Source organism: Mirounga leonina, unplaced genomic scaffold (assembly GCF_011800145.1).
Source record: "Mirounga leonina isolate KUSES-001 unplaced genomic scaffold, KU_Mleo_1.0 Mir_152, whole genome shotgun sequence".
NCBI lineage: Eukaryota > Metazoa > Chordata > Mammalia > Carnivora > Phocidae > Mirounga > Mirounga leonina.
In genome coordinates this window covers 11,468,558-11,490,632 of record NW_023270380.1, presented here as the reverse complement: position 1 = coordinate 11,490,632, position 22,075 = coordinate 11,468,558, and the positions used below count along the sequence as shown (strand labels likewise).

Below are 22,075 nucleotides of genomic sequence, written 5' to 3'. Positions count from 1 at the left end.
CTTTCTTTCTTTCTTTCTTTCTTTCTTTCTTTCTTTCTTTCTTTCTTCCTTCCTTCCTTTCTTCCTTTCTTCCTTTCTTCCTTTCTTCCTTTCTTTCCTTTCTTTCCTTTCTTTCCTTTCTTTCTTTCTCTTTCTTTCTTTCTTTCTTATTTGACAGAGAGACAGCAAGAGCAGGAACACAAGCAGGGGGAGTGGGAGAGGGCGAAGCAGGCTTCCCGCCAAGCAGGGAGCCCAATGTGGGGCTCGATCCCAGGACCCTGGGATCATGACCTGAGCCAAAGGCAGATGCTTAATGACTGAGCCACCCAGGTGCCCCTCTTAGAGTGACTTTAAATTAGGATTACAAATATACCTGTTACATTAGTATTAGTCATTAGTTTTTGTTTTTGTTTTGCAGAAGAAAATAAAGATTAGAGATAATTGAAATTAGAGAAGAGAACAACCATCGAGAAAGTCAATGGTCATCTTTACCTTTCTCATCATTAATAGAACACTTGCTTGTTTGCTGTGTACGTGCTTTCCCAGAGTGCCCATGGTAATTCCAGCTTCCCCTGTGGCTAGATTTGATAATGTGATAACTTTAAATCTATTGGTTTTAAGTAGAAATGATGAATTCTTAAAGGAGGGGCCTATCCTTCTTTCCCTTCTCTGGTCTATTCTTACTGCAAGTATAATGGCACACCATCTTGGACCTTGGGCTGCCCATCATGTTGGCTCAGCATATGATGGAAGGGTCCTGGGCTCCAGGCCTTTATGAAACAAATCTACCCAACCAGTTGTAGACTACTGATCCTGGAATTTATGTGGGAGAGTAATGTATTTAATATAATTAGTAGCATATTTGCTTATGGGCCCCTCCCCCACCGACCTTCTTCTGTTTCTCACAGCTAAACCTTATTCTCAGCGATACAGTTCCTCTAGTATTACTTTGACGGCAGGGACAATAGTCCTTAAATAATTTTATCCCAGGGAAACAAGCACAGTTTCAGGTACTTAATACATGTTCTCTCAGTACATTTAAATAAAAGATAATATTGATAGGAATGGGTATCAAGGAATGAAAACATGAAAGCATACCATTAAAAAAAAAATACTAGTGACCCGGAACCCTTGATGAAACATTGGTCGTGCAAGGAAAGAGCCTGGTCTAGAAACTGCTGAGTGGTTTATGGGATGAGGGCCTGACTCTGCAGAAATAAGAGGAACCCATCTTGTCATACTAAGTCCATTAGAGAATGTTTTGCTGGTATAGGAGAAAGTCATTGTTACATTTGTTTTGATTATAATAGTTCAGAAAATATTAAAACAAAAATTTGTTAGAATACTGTAGTTAACAAATTATATAAAATCTATACTCTAATAATTTTTAAGTGTTGACTGTAATTAATATTTTAGTGTGACATACAAATACATCATTTTAACTAGTGACAAAGTTACAAGTAATCCTCATACTACTGTGTGGCATGATTTTTCACATCCAAATTTATGAACTTTTTCCCTCTACCCAACCACAGATGTTCAGCCCTCCTTCTAGTAGCTAAATTGTAATTTTGGTTATATAAATTTTGGGTTTTTATGTGATTATGACTAGATAAATGCGATTTACAGTTAAGTACTGTAACTGTTTTTTCCTAAACATTTTATTTTCCCTGGAGTTAAAATTCTCTCTCTCTTAGCTTCCTTAGTTTCTATATTCTTAACTTTAATTTATCCCTAAACTATATAAATCTCTTAACATGTTCAAGCACATTTGGTATTATATCGATTTTATCTTCTTCAGGAGCCTTCTGATCTACCCCGATCTGGGTCAGTTGTTCACTAGATCTGCTTTATAGCTGTCTACTTAGGATGTTCCTTCACCGTCATTCTGAGGATTCCCTTTTCCCTTCTCGTGAGCTGGATTCTTCAGTTCCTTGAATCGTCCTCTTTCATGGTTTCCCACCCTTGTTTTGGTGGAACACATCTTCTGGTAACTTCCTGAGAGGGACTGTCTGGGCAGCAAAATTATTTGAGATTTCTCTGTTTAAAAATGCCTTTATTGTATATTCACACTTGATTTAATATCTCTTTTGGTATGGAATTCTAGGCTGGGAATAGTTTTCCCTCAAACTCAGAAGGTTTTGCCCAATTGTTTTCTAGCTGCTAGTGTTGCCATTAAAACGGGTGGTGTAATTCTGATTCCAGATACTTTTTATGAAACCTATTTCCTCTTTGGGCAGCTTCTAGGGTCCTACGTTTATCTCTTCAATATTCAGAAATTTCACTGAGCTATATACACCTGTATTTGGGTCTATTTTCATCATTTTTGCTGAATACTCATTGTATCCTTTGATTTTGGAAACTCCTATCCTTTAGTTTAGGGTATTATTCTTGAATTGTATCTTGGATTTCTTCTTCTTGTGTTTTCTCTTCTTTTCTCTAGAACCCCTACTCATATGTTGAAACTCCTAGACTTTAAATCTTTTTAAATCTTCTCTTTTGTTTTCCATTTGTCTTTTTATTCTGTTTATCCTATTTCCTCAGCTTATACTTTTCTAACCCCTTTCCCCCTATTACCTACCTCATAAGAGTAAACAAATTTATATGCATGAAGTACTTAAATGTGGTAGAAACACATGGCAAGTGCTTTTGTTGGCTGTAATTGTTGCTGTTGTTTAGTTGTGTAACTGTTTTGAGGGAGAGGTCTTTGGTCTTGATTCTTTGGCTTATTAGCTGTATGACCTTGGGCAAGTTTTCTAATTTCTTTGACACTTACTTCCCTCATTTGTAAAATGTGAAGAAGCTCTCTCAGATGTTTGTGAGTGTCAACTGAGAATATATATGTGAAAATACTTAATAAACTTTGTATGGAGTTAATAGTTACTACTTGCATCTTTCAAATATGAAAAGTTTCTCATTTGAAAGAAAATGATGGCTGAATTTTCAGGGTTATTTTTAAGATGACTTGATTACACATGACTATTTCTCTCACATCTGAATGAGCTAGGTGAACTTGAGCTAAGTGCTAATGCTACCTTTTAAATAACTTATTTAATACTCAACCTCATAATGTTAGGCTAAAGAGAGAAGATTATGAAAATATTTATTCTATGAAAAGCTCTGGCTTTACTTCAGATTGTATAAATCTGTGTAATGTAATAATTATTTAAGAATGACCTGATTACTAGTTTAAACCCATGAAGGGAATATTTATTGGAATTTATTTATTTATTTTTCTTAAATGGTATTTGAGATTAGGAAAAATGGAATCTGTCTTTTAGGTTTTCTCAATAGTATAAATGTAATTTCAAATGTTAGCTCATTTTTGTTAATGGTGGCTTTTTGTTTGTTTGTTTTGTTTTAAGGTTTTTGGATTCAAAGCATAAAAACCATTACAAGATATACAATCTGTAAGTATGTCTTTTATTTGTATGCTTGCAAATATCTTCTAAAATAACTATTAAGTGAAAGTTATTTCCTTGTTAGAATCAGGTAGAGTTAAAGATGTATTTTAACGGAATTGTGTTCCTAAAACAATTAGTCCAAGACGTCTGATTAAGAGCATTGTTAGGTCATTCAGAAAGTATAGTGATGAGGTCAAAACAATGTTGGCACACATTCACTTTACTTGATCTGGTTTAAATGACTTGGCATCTAGCCCATCTTTGAGCCAATAACCAGGTGGTAACTTGAAGTGTATTTCACAGCAGAGCTTTTCTGTTAAAGCATTAATAACATCTTCCATAGAGGTATATGCTTCAGAGTGGGTGTAGTTTTGTTTATTGTGTGTCTTTAGGTCATTTGATTGAAACAGCTGTTGGGTATTCTCTAACTGTATATAACAAAAATAAGTTACCTGAAATTGTTGAGTTGGGTGGTTTATCTTGTTTAAGGCAAGGATGTAAAGATTGCCTCCTTGGTGCAGCTAGCTTATGTTTAACCTTTTGTTTTTCTTTTTGACTTTGTGAGTAGGGATGTGAAAAGGAAAAAAAGAACAAAAGAAAAATGGGAAGAAAATATTTTATCATTTTTGCCTTTGAAGACTATTATTCTTTCCCAAAATACTGACCCATTTTTTACCTTTTAAAAAATGGTATATAAAATGTGTTATTTTTCTACCTGGTTTTTATTTTTCCTATGTGATATCTGTAAATTATGCAACAGGAAAAATTTTAATCTGAAGTTATGTTTCCCGATTGACTGTCAGAATTTCTGTAGAATTTATTTCTCAAATGTAAGAGCAAGATTCTCTTCTCCCTTCAGTGGGCATTTAAATCATCACCAAAAAGGATGAAAGATTCTGTGTGCCTTGTCAGCTTGTGGGATGTTGCTTTTCTATCTTTAATTTAGTGATCTTTCTATTCTGATTAAGACCTCAGAAGACATGAGAGTGAAGTAGACACCGTTATTGTTTCTCCTAGTGAGTTTTCATTAATTTCCTCGGATTCACAAAGAAGCAAACATTTATGCCATGGTTTCCACATGTTAGACCTTGTAGAACTTGTTGGTGGTACAGAGGTGAACAAGATACAGTTTCAGTCTCTGATAGTTTATAGTCTGATGTGATAAGTAGACATAGTATTGTAGAAGAGGTAACTGTTGTACAGAAGAGAGCTGTGTGGAGAACAGTGGAAATGGTACTTGTATCCTATAGGAAAGTTTTCATGAAGAAAGGCACGTTTGAGCTGGGGTGAAAGAATCTTCAGAGGCTCTCCTGCATGACTCCGAGTGGGGAAAATGGCATTGCGGGCAGAGAGGATGGCATGGAAGAAGCTGGTTGGCATAGTAGTGTTTAGAATATGGCAGACAATCCATTATGGTCAGATTATGGGAGCGGGGAGTGTGGAGGGTGTGGGGTGACAGGTAACAAGGTGAAAGACAAAGGTGCTGTAGCGACTTGAGTGTAGGCCGGCCCCAGCTTACAAATGATCTGTGCATGGGTCTTCCTCTCGTCCTGAGTAACCTCCTATAACTAGCCTTGTTGCAGACGCCAGAGTGTTTCTGTGGAGGAAAATAAAAACCTCAAAGCTTTATACTTTTTGAATAACTAGATTCAGAAGCTAAGTTTAAAAAAAGAAAATAAAGCACAGGACAAGAAGTGTCAAAAGCTGCAGTCCATTAAGTGAGTCACTTCAGGTTTAGACTCTAAAGATTAGGTATTTAGAGTCCCAGAAGGAAGGTAGAAAGATACCAAAGACAAATTCTGCCTTTTTCAAAATTTTATTTGAGTTTAACATTATATCCAAAGAAAAGGAAGGAAATTCTTTTCATTCCTGTATTCAGTGGCTTCCTGCTTCCAGAATTTAGGACCTAGGCTTGCACTGTCAGTACTGTGGATCACTTAACATTATTATGGTTAAAGGTGGCATTGGGAGCTAGTCTGGGAACTTGGCTGCCCTTTTGTTTTTGTATTTCTAAACGTTGGACCCCAGAGTTAATCAACTGTCTCATTAGTTGAGAGTAGCTTTTGGTATTTATATTTCAGCTCCCCTTCCCCACTCCATTTAATGGAGTCATAGACTTTCAGAACTGGAAAGTACCTGAAAGAGATCATTTAGTCCAACCTTCTCATTTTACAGATGGGGCATCTGAGGCCTAGAGAAGTTAAGTGAGTTGAACAAGGTCACACAGGTACATATGGTAGCAGATCACCCACCGTTTATGCCAATCTTCCCTTTCTGGTTTTGTTGTTGTTGTCATCGTTTGTTTTAACCTCCCCAAATTTTACTTCAGAAGTTTCTAGAACAACCAGGTTGTAGCATGTTTTGATTTCTGATGACATTTTTCATTCTTCACCTTCTCTCTACCCCTTTTTGTATTTCTGGCTCTGGGTAAGGGAGTCTGGCAAGCAGCAGATGTTTCTATTTTATTTCTTTTATTTTGGGGATGTTAACTACATGTGATGTATGTCCTTGCAAACATATAAACTGAAAGATCTTAAAATATTTACACTAGACATACATGTATTTAATGGTATATTAAACTTTTTATGGCAATTATGTGTGGATGAAGAACAGTTCTTAATATGGACTTTTTATTTTTATTTTATTTATTTAGTTTTTAAAATACGGACTTTTTAATAATTGGCTATCTGTTTATATCTCTGTATTATCAAGCATTCAATAAATTATTTTAAGAAAGGACAAAATTAGCTTCATATCGTTAATCAAATTTGGATATAATGATGCTTAGTAAATTAGTTTGTTTTGTGCAAGTGTGTGTATTTCATTTTTGTATGTTCCTTTGTATACCTGTAGGCTGGTGGGGATAAGAGGAAGAGGGAGGAAGATGGGGATAGAGGCATAATATACTTCTTGCCTTTGAGGACCTTAAATGTTTACTGGATACTCGTTTTTAAAAGGGTTACTGTATTTCATCGTGTATTCTATTTGACATACAACTCTCCATCATTTGGTGGTGAACCTTTAGCTGTTGTTAATTTTTATCTGTTAAGTTTTCTTTTGTAAGCTAGAGATAGTGATGTTGAAGAGAGTTACAGAAGAGACCTGCATACTTCGCTGATTCTTTGGCAAGTCTCACTTCTCTGGAAGCTTTTCATATTAGTCTTATCTGTTCCTTCACTTTCTACCGCTTCATTAAAAACTCTCAATGCTTCTTCATCTCTCTTGTCTCATATAAGCCAATATAAGGTGAAGATTTTTAAAAATCGTATCTTTTAAGTTGAATTTTAATTATAAGGAAGTGTAAGTGGTCAGAGTTACCTAATACTTGTCTCAGTCAAATCCCATTTTCCATTTATGTATCTTCAGTTTTGGTTTGTTGAGAGACTTATCAACTAACATACCACACAAAAGTCATAAGGAACTGGGTGTGTGCGGGTGTGCGTGCATGTGTGCACAGTTATTGGAGGTGGTCTTAATTAAGAAGACAGTCATCATTCTTACCTTAGCAACCCCTCCTCCAGATCACTTCCATCACTACCGGCCCCAGTATATGTTCTCTTGTACCCCTCATCCATACCTGTAGAGATTTTCATAACTTTTTCATGTTTCATGATTGCTTTTTGTTGCTTTTTGTTGGTATGAAATATTGCTCTTGTAGGAAGGCTGATTTTGAGTAGAATTTGTTATTGCTTTTGTTTTTAAAATTGTTCTCTATTTTGTATTGTAAGTAGAAGTATGGAGCCATGCTGGAAAAACTTTGACTTTTGTAACCAGAGGTCCTGGGCTTGAGTCTTGGCTCTTCCATTTGCATATTGTAGTTTGGGGCAAGTTTTTTTTAATGCTCTTCTAAATCTTAGCTTTCTCATATATAAGATGGAGATTCTATTATTATATTGTTGTGACTTTGAATTAAAAAACATGGAAACTCCTTTGTAAGGTGTGTACATCTGGTAGACATGTAGTAGCTCATTATTTCCACTTTTCCTCCATTTCTGCCTCTTAACAGTAATATTTGAGAATCAGTTTAGGATGGTAGTCTTAAGCAGTATTTGTCAAACCAAACATGTGAGCTCCTGAAAAAGCATGAGAATATTAGAGGACTAAAGCTGCATGAAACTCAAAATGTTTATTTTTTGTTGGGCTGCCATGAGACCAGCTTCTTAGAATTGTTTCCTAGCCTACTCCTTCTCCCTCACCTTCTAAGTCCTATCTTTCCATGAGTCCTTATAAAATAGTCTGTTATAGATTCTTCACTATTTACCAGACCTCTTCTTTAATCTGTACTAAAGAAAGTATAAAATGTGACTATTTTCTTGGTCAGTCTTCCTCCTACCTGTCATGTTTTGTATAGGAGGGAGTATGAAATTATTTAGCAAGGATACATAAATATGCATATGGCATTACTAAATAAATTTTTTTGAGCAAAATTCAATATATTAAATTATATGCAAAAAAGGGGAAAAGCTTTGTGTTAAGCAGTAGTATGAAAGTCGATTTATTTCAGGTCTGACCACTTAAACTAGTGGATTCTAATTTGTTTATAATTAGTTCAACTTTCATGTGGATTAGGATTTAAAACTATTTAAGATAGAGGAACTATACAAATAGTTTTAGGATTTCTTAAATGTGAAATCCATGTCCATAATCACTTATTGAAACTCTTGGGGCCAGTTGTGTTTCAGTGTTCAGAATTTTTCCCTTTGCAGAAAGGTAACATGGAAGCATATACTTATTAGTATTACATAACACCCCCCTGGGGTGTGGAGCAGTCCCTACCATGAAGTGTTTGACTCTTCAAATGTATTAGTTAAAGAGTGCATACAGTATCATAAACTCAGATCAGATTCTGCCACAATTGAGTTTGCCATAAGTTTAACAGAAAATGTTAAAATTTCAAACTTCAGAATTGGAGATTAAGGGATTGTAGACCTTGATTTGTTTTAAAATGCTAAGTTTTTATTTTAAATAATTTTTTTAAAAATCTCATTTGGTTAGTAGCTGTAGTTACCATGATTCTGCTGACTACAAACCAAAGTATGGGATCCCTTTCGGAGCCTTATTAATGTTTATAAATATACTTATTAATCATGAGTAAACCAGTGCATGATGACGAACGTGTCACTAATATTAAAAAGACAAATTTTAGTATGCTCTAAGTCAACATTTTACTATTCTATATTTTACTTATTACGCCTTCATTACTCTCAGACTTTAATTAAAACTCATAAACTGAGAGATTATTGAAAAAGATGACCTTTGGCTTCTCTAAAGAGAGGTCTGGTTTAAAAATTTTTTAGGAAGTGTTTTTGAGTACATTAGCATCATTCACTTTTTTTTTTAACTTTTTCTTTGCCCTTATAATTTTACTATTTTAAAAATGTATCTTTTTAGGGCGCCTGGGTGGCTCAGTTGGTTAAGCGACTGCCTTCGGCTCAGGTTATGATCCTGAAGTCCCAGGATCGAGTCCCGCATCGGGCTCCCTGCTCAGCAGGGAGTCTGCTTCGTCCTCTGACCCTATCCCCTCTCATGTGTTCTCTCTCTCTCATTCTCTCTCTCTCAAATAAATAAATAAAATCTTTAAAAATATATATATATATCTTTTTAAATAATAGTTTGAGAAAGCAATGTGTGCTCAACTCTGAGATAAAGACAATGCTGTAACTCGTTAGTTGTTTGTACATACTTGGTGAAATCAAACATACACTCCCTCAGTGCACAGAGTGTCCGTACAGGAAATTTGAGGGTACACATGCAGCTGGGTGGGAGGTGGGAGCCTGAGAGGCATCAAGGTTTTGTGAGCAAGTGTGTAAGCCGTAAGTGCATAACACCTAACATCAGTTTCCTAAATGGTAAAATGGGGATAATGACGCTACTTACTTCATAGATTGTTAGGATTGAAAGAAATAGTTAATACAAAACAGCATGATGCCTGGTACAGTATAAAAGTTCAGAAAATGTGTGTTACTATACTTTTTTTTGCCAATGCAAAAGGTAACTTTAGATCACATTTAAACTTTTTCTTTTAGGTGTGCTGAAAGACATTATGATACCGCCAAATTTAACTGCAGAGGTAGGTATTAACTGCCGAGTAATGTATTTTTGTTATATAACTTAAAACCAATAGACCAAATCTTACTGTCACAGCAGTAATTAATAATCTCAATTATTAAGTGAGGTAAATATTTATCTTAAAGATGGTCTTAGACAGTTTGGAAAACAAATTTAATTTTGCTGGTGTGTTTTAGGAAACAATTATCATATAAACCTGCCAGTACTAGTAAGAACACTAAAATGCAGAGTAGATTATAAGAATTAGGAAAAATTTCTAGACTAACAGTAAAATAAAGAGAGGGTTATATCTACTGTTGGAGGCATTTGGTGTAACAGTAAGAGATTATAGGGAGAAAACAGAGCAACTTAACTCTGTGGAGCCATGACCTAAAAGGGAGAGAAGGGCATGACAGATACGGGTAAAAGGAGCCTGATAGATGAGCGCAGGAGCTGCTTTCAGTGAGTTCTCCTCCAGGGGTAGTGAATTTTTCTGAGGGCCCACAAAAACCTCCCATCTGTGTTGGTGGAACCCCTTGAGCCACGAGACACCTGGAGAGTGGAGAAGCGTGGCAGGTGCTACCATGATAGAAAGAGAAGGTGGATGCCATGAGCTATATACTGATGTGTTTGCCGTGGATTCCTTCTGAAAAATCTAGAACGGACATTCAAACAGCTGGTTTGAGAATTCAGAGGCACTAATGGCTGAGAGCCAATACAGACTCACTGAGAATTTTTCCTTTTTTGTGAATTTATGCTACTGCTTACTAGGCAGAGTGTTTTAGTCACGGTTTATCTAGCTTTAAATAGACGTTTCACAGTTTCCCGGATGTTTTTATGTGCCACTGGGGAGATGAAGATGGAACGCCGAGGCCCAGGTGAAAGCTGTCCCGGCGACTCCCTGTAATGGTAGTCGTTGTCTCCCAGGACGACTCACCCGACACACTGAGTCTTGTTCCACGTTATTAATGAGTTGATTGAAGATAGAAGGAATACTTCTCACATATTTAAGATGACCCACAGGATAATTATATGCATTCGATGTCAGTCAGGATTTTTAAGGATTTTAATAGAATGGAACCAAGGCAGGGACCAATAAAAAAAAATTTAATAGTGATACAGTTAAACTCCTATTTCTAGGCAAGTTAAAAAAAAAAAACAAAACTCTGACTTATAGGGAACAGTGAAATGTTGGGTTTTTATAACCCATGTGAAAAGACCTGACATTAGATACACTTTACTACAACTGTATACATTTTTTAAAGTAGTTTTTTCAGTTTCTTTTGTAAATGCCTTTAAAATCAACACTAACATTTGTAAGACCATCTTTAACATGTTTAGTTAGCATTTTTATTTTATGAAGTGTAAAAATCAGTCCTTTCCAGTGTGGATTTATTGGTAATTTATCCCTTCTCTGGAATACATGCTTTGTGGTGATGTAATGCTATAAATATTATGACTCCTTTTGTCAGAAAATGCATTGAGAGCCCTGACAGGAAACCTACCTATGTGACATTTCATTTTGAGTTTGCCTCTCCCTCTGATATGTTGACTTGTGCTACCTCTCCATAGTCAAGTTTCCTCTTTCATTAAGTGGAAAAAATAATGCTTGGCCTCTCTGTCTAGTGGGTAGGTTTAAGAATTAATGAGAGACTATTTTCTATTCAAAAATTGGAAAATTATCAGGCAGCAAATTATTTTTCTCTGGAGACAGGTTTTTCTTTTAAACACCTGTTAAGCTTAAATGCAACATTTCTAAAGTTAACCTACTTTAATAAACAATTCAGGAAAGACTTTTTTCTAATTCTGAGGTTATCCTTTTACTACAGTTGCACAGTATCCTTTTGAAGACCATAATCCACCACAGCTAGAACTTATCAAACCCTTTTGTGAAGATCTTGACCAATGGCTAAGTGAAGATGACAATCATGTTGCAGCAATTCACTGTAAAGCTGGAAAGGGACGAACTGGTGTAATGATTTGTGCATATTTATTACATCGGGGCAAATTTTTAAAGGCACAAGAGGCCCTAGATTTCTATGGGGAAGTAAGGACCAGAGACAAAAAGGTAAGTTATATTTGATGTTTTTTTCTTTCTTCTTCCTCGATTTGAGCATTTATTGGAAAACAGGTTTTTAAACAGATGGTTGGTAACTCCTATTTCTTTATTCCGAACATTTAAATCAGTTACTACCTTAACTATCATATGAGCAAATGACTGATTCTTTCAATTTTTCTGTTCATGCTAGCATTTTCATATCATGCTAGTAAATCTTACCCATTAACTGTATGGTGTACTTGGTCTCATAAAATTCTGACAGCATTTAAAGAAGCAGTACTTTAAATAAAAATAAGCTTGATCTTTCTGAACCTTGCCTGAGAATGAGATGTCTTTGGATGATAACTTGGATGCCATTTCCTAGTAAAGTATGATCTTTACTTTTATAAGGACATGAAAATTATTCTTTGATATGAATATTCATGAATGTAGTTATAATTAAGATTAGTCAAAGATTCTTATTCAGAAGACTAATAAAGACTATGTTGAAAATCAGTGACAAACTTAATCTGTTAGTATGTTTGAGGGTAGAATGTAAACTCTTGGGAGAACTTTCACAGTAATTTCTAAGGGATTCACTTCTTTGGATGGTAAGTGTGACAAAATATGTTTATATTTCTAACAAAGAGATTTTTGTACATTTCTCTGTCTCTGAGAAGGAAAGACCCAAACCACTCCAGTTAGAGGGAGAAACTCACCTAGAGAAAGAACTCTATTGAGGGAGACATCACAACTTTATGTAAAAAATTTATTCTAGTTTTAATAACGTTTACCATCAGGAAGGTTCTCTTCCAGTTTAAGTTGCTTGCCTGCCTGCCTTCCTTTAATTTTTTTTAAGTAGGCTCCATGCCCAGTGTGGAGCCTGGTGTGGGTCTTGAACTGGACTCTGAGATCAAGGAGTCTGATGCTTAACTGAGCCACCCAGGTGCCCCTAAGCTAATTTCTTTTTAACAACTTCAAAACAGAAACATCATTTCCACCATTTTAGCGGGTGGTTGTATTGATTCCTGGCTCCTTTTCTCCTTCCTCATTTCTTGTTTTATCTGTCTTTGTGATTTTTTAAAATTACATCTAGGGATGCCAAAGTGCTATGTATTGGTGCTAGTTTATAAAACTGAATCTTCTATTAGTGCTTGATTTTAGTGAATATTGATTATAATAGATTGCCTTACATTTCTTTATATTGTGTACACCCTGAGATGATAGTAGTGGAGTGAATTCTAGAGGGCCTGAGATATTTACTTTGGTTCATTTTTTCATCATCTAGAGGGAAACGGTTTTACTGATTAAAAATATAGAAGGTAATTGTTCTACACTTAAGTGAATAAGTACAGGGCAGCACAGGGGAAAGAGAATGAATGGGAAGAAAACCATAAACGGGTCAAATCACAGTACAGTAGCTGAAGCAGTGGTAGAAGTGTAGGGCAAGCAGGGTTGATGAGCAGTAGACATTGTAGTTGTGGGAAAGAAATCAAGTAAAAAGAATTTCAAATAAAAATAGAGAAGCTGTGTAATGTGGAGCCAGAATACTAGATTTAAGCTCATGGCTCTTAAAATGTTTATGTTACAATTGCACCCAAAACCATAAGATACCTAGGAATAAATCTAACCAAAGAGACAAAGGATCTATACTCAGAAAACTATAAAATACTCATGAAAGAAATTGAGGAAGACACAAAGAAATGGAAAAACGTTCCATGCTCATGGATTGGAAGAACAAATATTGTGAAGATGTCAATGCTACCTAGAGCAATCTACACATTCAATGCAATCCCCATCAAAATACCATCCACTTTTTTCAAAGAAATGGAACAAATAATCCTAAAATTTGTATGGAACCAGAAAAGACCCCGCATAGCCAGAGGAATATTGAAAAAGAAAAGCAAAGCCGGCGGCATCACAATTCCGGACTTCAAGCTCTATTACAAAGCTGTCATCATCAAGACGGCATGGTACTGGCACAAAAACAGACACATAGATCAGTGGAACAGAATAGAGAGCCCGGAAATGGACCCTCAACTCTATGGTCAACTCATCTTTGACAAAGCAGGAAAGAATGTCCAATGGAACAAAGACAGTCTCTTCAACAAATGGTGTTGGGAAAATTGGATAGCCACATGCAGAAGAATGAAACTGGACCATTTCCTTACACCACACACAAAAATAGACTCCAAATGGTTGAAAGACCTCAATGTGAGACAGGAGTCCATCAAAATCCTAAAGGAGAACACAGGCCGCAACCTCTTTGACCTCAGCCGAAGCAACTTCTTCCTAGAAACATCGCCAAAGGCAAGGGAAGCAAGGGCAAAAATGAACTATTGGAACTTCATCAAGATAAAAAGCTTTTGCAAAGCAAAGGAAACAGTCAACAAAACCAAAAGACAACCGACAGAATGGGAGAAGATATTTGCAAATGACATATCAGATAAAGGGCTAGTATCCAAAATCTATAAAGAACTCATCAAACTCAACACCCAAAGAACAAAGAATCCAATCAAGAAATGGGCAGAAGACATGAACAGACATTTTTCCAAAGAAGACATCCAAATGGCCAACAGACACATGAAAAAGTGCTCAATATCGCTCGGCATCAGGGAAATCCAAATCAAAACCTCCATGAGATACCACCTCACACCAGTCAGAATGGCTAAAATTAACAAGTCAGGAAACGACAGATGTTGGCGGGGATGCGGAGAAAGGGGAACCCTCCTACACTGTTGGTGGGAATGCAAGCTGGTGCAGCCACTCTGGAAAACTGTATGGAGGTTCCTCAAAAAGTTGAAAATAGAGCTACCCTATGATCCAGCAATTGCACTACTGGGTATTTACCCCAAAGATACAAAAGTAGGGATCCGAAGGGGTACGTGCACCCCGATGTTTATAGCAGCAATGTCCACAATAGCCAAACTGTGGAAAGAGCCAAGATGTCCATCGACAGATGAATGGATAAAGAAGATGTGGTGTATATATATACAATGGAAAATTATGCAGCCATCAAAAGGAATGAGATCTTGCCATTTGCAACGACGTGGATGGAACTGGAGGGTATTATGTTGAGTGAAATAAGTCAAAAAGAGAAAGACATGTATCATATGATCTCACTGATATGAGGAATTCTTAATCGCAGGAATCAAACTGAGGGTTGTTGGAGTGGGGGGTGGGGTGGGAGGGATGGGGTGACTGGGTGATAGACACTGGGGAGGGTATGTGCTCTGGTAAGTGCTGTGAATTGTGCAAGACTGTTGAATCTCAGATCTGTACCTCTGAAACAAATAATGCAATATATGTTGAGAAAAAAAAAAAGAAGAAGAAGAAGAAGAAGGTAGCGGGAGGGGAAGAATGAAGCGGGGGAAATCGGAGGGGGAGACGAACCATGAGAGACGATGGACTCTGAAAAACAAACAGGGTTCTAGAGGGGAGGGGGGTGGGAGGATGGGTTAGCCTGGTGGTGGGTATTGAGGAGGGCACATTCTGCATGGAGCACTGGGTGTTATGCACAAACAATGAATCATGAAACACTTCATCTAAAACTAATGATGTAATGTATGGGGATTAACATAAGAATAAAAAATTAAAAAAAAAATGTTTATGTTACATACCTGCTAAAAAATATGATGAAAGCTATAGTCTCTCACTAAAAATGTGCATGATATTACATGAACATAAAATTTTGCTTATAGTTTTTAATTACACTGAAATTTTTTTTTTAACGTGGAAAATAAAAGTCTTCATAAGAATTATGTCCCTTTTTTAAATGGAAAAAACAGTGGCCATTACTTGAGGACAATGAATAACTCTAAATGTTTACAAATTAATCAAAATTAAGCTTTAGTTCTGCTCAATAGTAAGTTTTAATGAAAGGGCTGCTAGTATTTAAATTTCAAGTAATACATTAAAACTATGCCATCGTCTTTGACTTGACAACTTTTATGTCATCTTTGATATCCAATCAATTTTGACTGTTTTTGGTGATAACAAGTGCTTAAAATGCTATCTCACGAAAGAATGAAAGAACAAATGGAATCTCTAGATTCTTTTGTCAGATGAAAGTAGACTTGTGTCAAAAAATAGGAATTCTCTAAGATTTTTCAGAAAAATCCATGTTGCATCACTTTCTTTGCTGTTGGTTAATGAGATCATTTTTGGCAAGATCTGGCATAACACTGTGTTAGGAAGGAAAGGATTAGGACTTCACATTTTAGTTTTAAGGTTGAAGAGTTAAACTGTGCAAACGAGTTTGTATTTTATCCAGTTAACAGCAGTTAAAATCCTGGCTGTAGAGTTTGCCTTCTGAAAACAGTGAACTTATATGTAGCAAAGCATTTCATAATTGCTCCCACTTCTTGACAAAACCTCTTGAGAAGCCCTTGATTGAAAGTCTTGGCTTTCCTGAATTTGGCAATTTTCATAACAGTAGATTTTTCATGACAAATCCTCTTGTACAGGCTGTGATTCAAGGCTTGGCACTCCTGAAGAGAATACTTCCGCAACAGTAGATAAGATTTCTCTCAGGATTGAAGATAGAGTCTTGCACCCCAGTGCACAATGATGAACAAAGCAGTGAGTCACAGTGACATGGAGAGCTTTGTCTTTGCCAAAGCAACAAAATCAGATGTTTTGCCAGGCATTAAGGTGTACTATCTGTCTACAAAATACTGAGATTTCTTCAGGAGAAGGTTTTATGGGGACATTTTGAAAATGTTAATGTTCCCTTAAGTTTCCAAAGAGGACTCCAAAATAAGTATTATTCTTTGTGTTACCATGCGTGTATTTGATGAAAATTAGTAGCAAGCTAAACTGAGAAGTCGTCATCATATACTGAAGGGAAGTGGTATTTCCAGTCCTCTCGTGACCTTCATAGTTTTAGAAAAAGAGGTCGGTTTTTCTGGAATGGACAGAATTACTTGCTAGAGATACTGCAGCAGTCTTAACTTTTCTGTTGCAAGCTATAAACATATTTGACCTTTCTAAAGTATTTGCCTTCACCACATTAAACTGCAACTTTTTTGTTTGTTTGGCATTACAACCAACAGACTTGTGGAGTGCTTTACTCAGGATTCTGAGTTGGGGGTAATTAAAGGTTTTTGTAGTACTCTAACCTTTCCTAACTAAGCTGCACTCTCACATGTGCTCTCTTTCCTGCTCTTATACACACTCACCCACACACATATCCACCCTGTGTGATGTAGGTGCTTCTTCAGGAGAGTTGGCTAAATGCTTCTGATAGTGAGTACCAGCCATGTAAGAAGCACTTGGGATAGCAAGGGAAGCAAGGGCAAAAATGAACTATTGGAACTTCATCAAGATAAAAAGCTTTTGCACAGCAAAGGAAACAGTCAACAAAACCAAAAGACAACCAACAGAATGGGAGAAGATATTTGCAAATGACGTATCAGATAAAGGGCTAGTATCCAAAATCTATAAAGAACTTATCAAACTCAACACCCGAAGAATAAATAATCCAATCCAGAAATGGGCAGAAGACATGAACAGACATTTTCCCAAAGAAGACATCCAAATGGCCAACAGACACATGAAAAAGTGCTCAACATTGCTCGGCATCAGGGAAATCCAAATCAAAACCTCAGTGAGATACCACCTCACACCAGTCAGAATGGCTAAAATTAACAAGTCAGGACACGACAGATGTTGGCGGGGATGTGGAGAAAGGGGAACCCTCCTACACTGTTGGTGGGAATGCAAGCTGGTGCAGCCACTCTGGAAAACATTAGGGAGGTTCCTCAAAAAGTTGAAAATAGAGCTACCATACGATCCAGCAATTGCACTACTGGGTATTTACCCCAAAGATACAAATGTAGGGATCCAAAGGGGTACATGCACCCTGATGTTTATAGCAGCAATGTCCACAATAGCCAAAGTGTGGAAAGAGCCAAGATGTCCATCGACAGATGAATGGATAAAGAAGTTGTGGTACACACACACACACACACACACAGGAATATTATGCAGCCATCAAAGGAATGAAATCTTGCCATTTGCAACAATGTGGATGGAACTGGAGGGTATTATGCTAAGCGAAATAAGTCAATCAGAGAAAGACAAGTATCATATGACCTCACTGATATGAGGAATTCTTAATCTTAGGAAACAAACTGAGGGTTCCTGGAGTGGTGGGGGGTGGGAGGGATGGGGTGGCTGGGTGATAGACATTGGGGAGGGTATGTGCTATGGTGAGTGCTGTGAATTGTGTAGGACTGATGAATCACAGACCTGTACCTCTGAAACAAATAATACACTATATGTTTAAAAAAAAAAAAAGTAGGAAGGGAAAAATGAAGGGGGGCAAATCGGAGGGGGAGACGAACCATGAGAGACTATGGACTCTGAGAAACAAACTGAGGGTTTTAGAGGGGAAAGGGGTGGGGGGATGGGTTAGCCCGGTGATGGGTATTAAGGAGGGCACGTATTGAATGGAGCACTGGGTGTTATACACAAACCATGAATCATGGAACACTACATCAAAGACTAATGATGTACTGTATGGTGACTAACATAACATAATAAAATAAAAAAAGCACTTGGGATAGTCTTTCACATCATTTTCAGGGATACAAGTAAAACCCAAGGATGCTTAAACAGTTTATATCCAAGAGAAGTCTTCATAATGAAAAAATGAAGACATATTTTAATTTGTCATGGGGAAGATATTGTAGTCCTCACAAATCTGAAAATATTGTCAGTTCTGTTTCTCTGTAAACGTGAAGAGAGATTTGGTAAACTGGCAAAGCCCATGGGGTATTGTTGTGAAATAGGGGCTAGAGTGAAAAGATAGCAAGAAGTGTTTATGAAAATAAAATGCAGTATACTATAAAATGTGAGAGTCCCTACATCATCAGCAGAAATGCTCCAGGCATACCTGCTCTCTCTTCTTCCTCTTACAGGTTTGAATCTCCCCCAAGTGGAAGGTAACAAGCTAATAGAGGATGGAGTTCTGTGTGTACTGTTAAGGGTGTTTAGCTGTTACATTATATCAAGATTCAGAGTTAAGTAATTTAGCCAAAATTGATCACTTTTTAGCATCTTGGAGTCAAAATAAATCATTGAGATCTGTTGTGCTTAGTTCATGATTAATTAATATACCCAGACCATTTTTGGATGAATTATTCACAGCTGTGGTCTAAAGCAGTATCCTAATGTGCTCCTACCTTCACTTCTGTGTATATTTAAAAAGGCAAAAAGAAATTTACGAGCAGATGCTGTTGATGAAGCTGTATTTTACTAATGGTTCCATTTGCATTTTATGTTGAAACAGTGTTAGAAAGCTAGATTAAAGGGATAAAGATTATGGGCATAAGATTATGAACCTTTTTTGGCAGGAATTCTTCTTACTTTAAAAATGATAAAACGGAGGCCCAGAAAGGTGAAGTGCTTTGATTCAGATTATTCAAACAGTTAATGATAGCATTCAGAGTAAACTTTGAGTCCCCTGAACATGTTGAACTTTTTAATTTACTATCCTGGAACTGCAAAAGAACTTTGAGGCTGTTCAGAATTAATCTCTGTACGGGGACAAGCTCTCCCGAAATGGGCCTATTTTGAAAAGGCTCCTCAGTTTATACCCTTTTGTACTGATGCTCAGGCATTTAGTGGCCCCTGACTTAAGTACGATAAAGGCAGTTTGAAGTTGTTAGTCTTATAAATATAATGCTGAAGGCTTCCTTTAAATCTTTGAAATTTAATTGTCTAACAGTTTTCGAATATATCACGTTTACCTAATGGTTCGGGTGCTAGTGAAATAATATATTTTTAGCCTTTAATAAGTATAATTTCATCATGAGAAATGAGCTAAGCTGAACATGGTAAAGCTGTTGTTATACAACTATGGAATTCTTCCAGGGAAGTAAGTATCCTATAGTAAATATAATTGATTATCCAAAGTAGTTTTATTCTTGAAACACCTGCTAAAAATTTATCCTCTTGCCAGTATTTCCTTTTAGGTTGAATCTGTAGATTTGCATTTGAATCTATAGATTTGCATTATAACTGTGAACCATTATTACAGGAGATACATAGATTTTTATCAATTTTTCAGTTTATATAGCATTGATTTTATTAAAACTGTCTTTAATGTGACTTTGCTTGTATCCTTAATTTCAGTTGTAGGGAAACATTAAGAAGAAAGTTGTGTTCTGGTGACATTTCTATGGAAGGATATTGTTTCTTTTCCTCCTCCTCTTTCTCCTCTTCCCTCCTTCCTTCCCCCCCCACCCCCCGCCTTTTTCTCCCTCTCTCTCCCCCTGCTCCTACCCCCGTTTGTTTTGAAGAAAGAAGAGCCAGTTCTCATGTTTAGTGAAGAATTTGTGGACTTGGCAGGGACTCTCCTCAAAATAATCTGGTGCAGTCTGCCATTCCCTCAGCAGACTCAGTGCAAATTAGATGGCAGAGTGGTGAGTGCCTGCCGACCAGACCGTGTGCTGTTGTGATAGTTATGCCCAGATAACACCTGAGGCTTTGAGGGCTGCAGAGAAGTCAGAGGACAACTGATACCTCCTCTACAGAAGCATGTTTCTGAGAGCAGAATAACTGCCAGAGGGAAGGAAGAGTCCTTCTTGTATTCAGTAATTTAGAAGGCAGCTCTGTTACACTTCCCTAGGAATCATTCCTTTGCAGATTTGGTCCTTTTACTTCATGAGTGAAACAGGCTGTCAGCAGCTCCCTGTCCTGCCCCCCAGGAGAGCCTGGTGCAGCTGAACACCTCCCAGGGCTGGTTCCTGTCTAGTCCTGTGCTTCAGGCTGTCTGCACTTAACACTTACGTGTCAGAATGGGAACGAACTCACAGCATTTATTGTAAACTATGAATAAAAGAGTTAAAGCGTCCTACTAATGCTGGTAAATATATATTTTGGAAAGATACCCCAAATTTCTGAATTCAGAGGCAAACTTTTGTTACATGACAAACTTACCCAGAATTTCTGCTACTCTCTCTTTTCCATTGCCTTCCCCCTTCTAGAGTGGTAGCAGATAAAGTAAGCATTAATCTTTATTTTCTTTGATTAAACTTTTAGGAAAAATATTTGAGCTTTTGGTTTCTTTTTTGTTTTGCTTTCAAAGCAATTATTATTAGAGATAAAATTCATATATATTATGGTCTCTGTACATGGGTTCATTAGCTTATCTGTAATGAACTTGAACTTTCTAAAAATAATAAATATTAACTTTATTCTAAGTGATCCCAAGAAGAGGAAATTTTCTAGTTTCTCTGAGGAATGAATTTTTATGTCCTAATCATATAGTCAGGTTACTTTTTTCTAGTTACTTACTAAATTTCCCCATATGGTAACCTAATACAATTTTCTATTTTTTCTCCTCACTTAAACTATAATTCTTCTCATTTTCAGTAAAAACAAAACAAAAAGAACTCCTAATATAACATTCTAATTTTTCTAACACATTAATTCTTCTGGGCTAAACTGTGTTCCTCTAATGCATGGTGTTTACGCCTGTTATACAATCTGTATATTCATAAAGTTATATGTAAGGATTTATACCTTGAAGGACTTTAGTAATGATTTAGTTCAGACCAGTTCTAATATAAATGATCAAATAAATCTATAAAGATCAGTCTGTCCTAGGTCATTGTCTGTGTAATGACTCAAAACTGTCTCCTAACCTCAAATCTAGTATTCTTTCTACAGACTGTGTTCGCCTGTCCAGATTATTCTTCTGCGTTATTTTGATCCCCAAAGTAGAAACTTAAAAAAGAAAAAAAAAAAAAGTAGCTGTATTATACTCTGTCTCAGTTTCCACTCGCAGAAGCCCAACTCAAAAGAGCGTAAACACAAGGAGACATTTATATTGGCTTATATAACCTTAAAACCTCTGGCTCGGACTTAGATGCTTAACAGGTGTCGGTGATCTCTCTCTCAGCTCTCTCCTTTGCTCTGTATGTGCTTTCTCTTCAGGCAGGCTCCTTGCAAATAATAGCAAGGCATGACTCCTAGCAGCCCCAGGGTTACATCCTGGCTACTTTAGCAACTGCAGGAGGAAGAGAGCTACAGTTTGAGCAAACATTCCTAGATTAGGTTCTGATTTACCTGGATTAGGGCATGTACCCATCCCTGAACCAAACATTCTGGACATATATCTGATGCTGAAGAATAGAGCCCATCCCACCTCCATAAAACCACAGAGGGAATGATAGCTTCCCACAGGGCAGAGGATGCTGTGTGGAGAGAACTGTGCCAGGTGTCTGCTTTGTATTATTCTGAAGGATTCTGTGATTCATGCAGCACTATTGTTGATACATTACTTACCATTAGTTTCATGGAACTGAAGCACTGTAATACTCTAAACTTTGGAGGTTCTTCATAGATGGGAAAAATAGTGCTCAAACAGGGCGTGACTTCTTTCATATGACCTTGTTAGTTTGTGTGCTGTTAGTAAAACCCAGGACATCAGAGCATAAAGTTCTAGAATCAGCGTCACATTTAGGTTCAGGTCCTGGTTTTGAATAGGATAATTATGTGCCCTGGGACTGTTTTCTTATCCTTGAAATAGAGGTGATAGTATCTGTCTTATAAAGTCGTGGTAGTATCGGGGATATATGTAAAATGTCTGGCACTT

At 36.8% G+C, this 22,075-nt stretch overlaps 1 protein-coding gene across 2 annotated transcripts in view; it reads left to right on the top strand.

Annotated features, from left to right (window-relative positions):
• The window catches only part of PTEN (phosphatase and tensin homolog), a 90,403-nt gene that overhangs the window by 47,103 nt on the left and 21,225 nt on the right, over nucleotides 1-22,075 (top strand). Inside the window, exons 3-5 of one of the 2 annotated variants that reach the window (XM_035008572.1) lie at nucleotides 3,345-3,389; nucleotides 9,410-9,453; nucleotides 11,261-11,499. In XM_035008572.1, the coding sequence (XP_034864463.1) occupies nucleotides 3,345-3,389; nucleotides 9,410-9,453; nucleotides 11,261-11,499 (328 nt within the window). The remainder of the gene's footprint in view (nucleotides 1-3,344; nucleotides 3,390-9,409; nucleotides 9,454-11,260; nucleotides 11,500-22,075) is intronic. The other variant, XM_035008573.1, reaches the window with a different exon arrangement.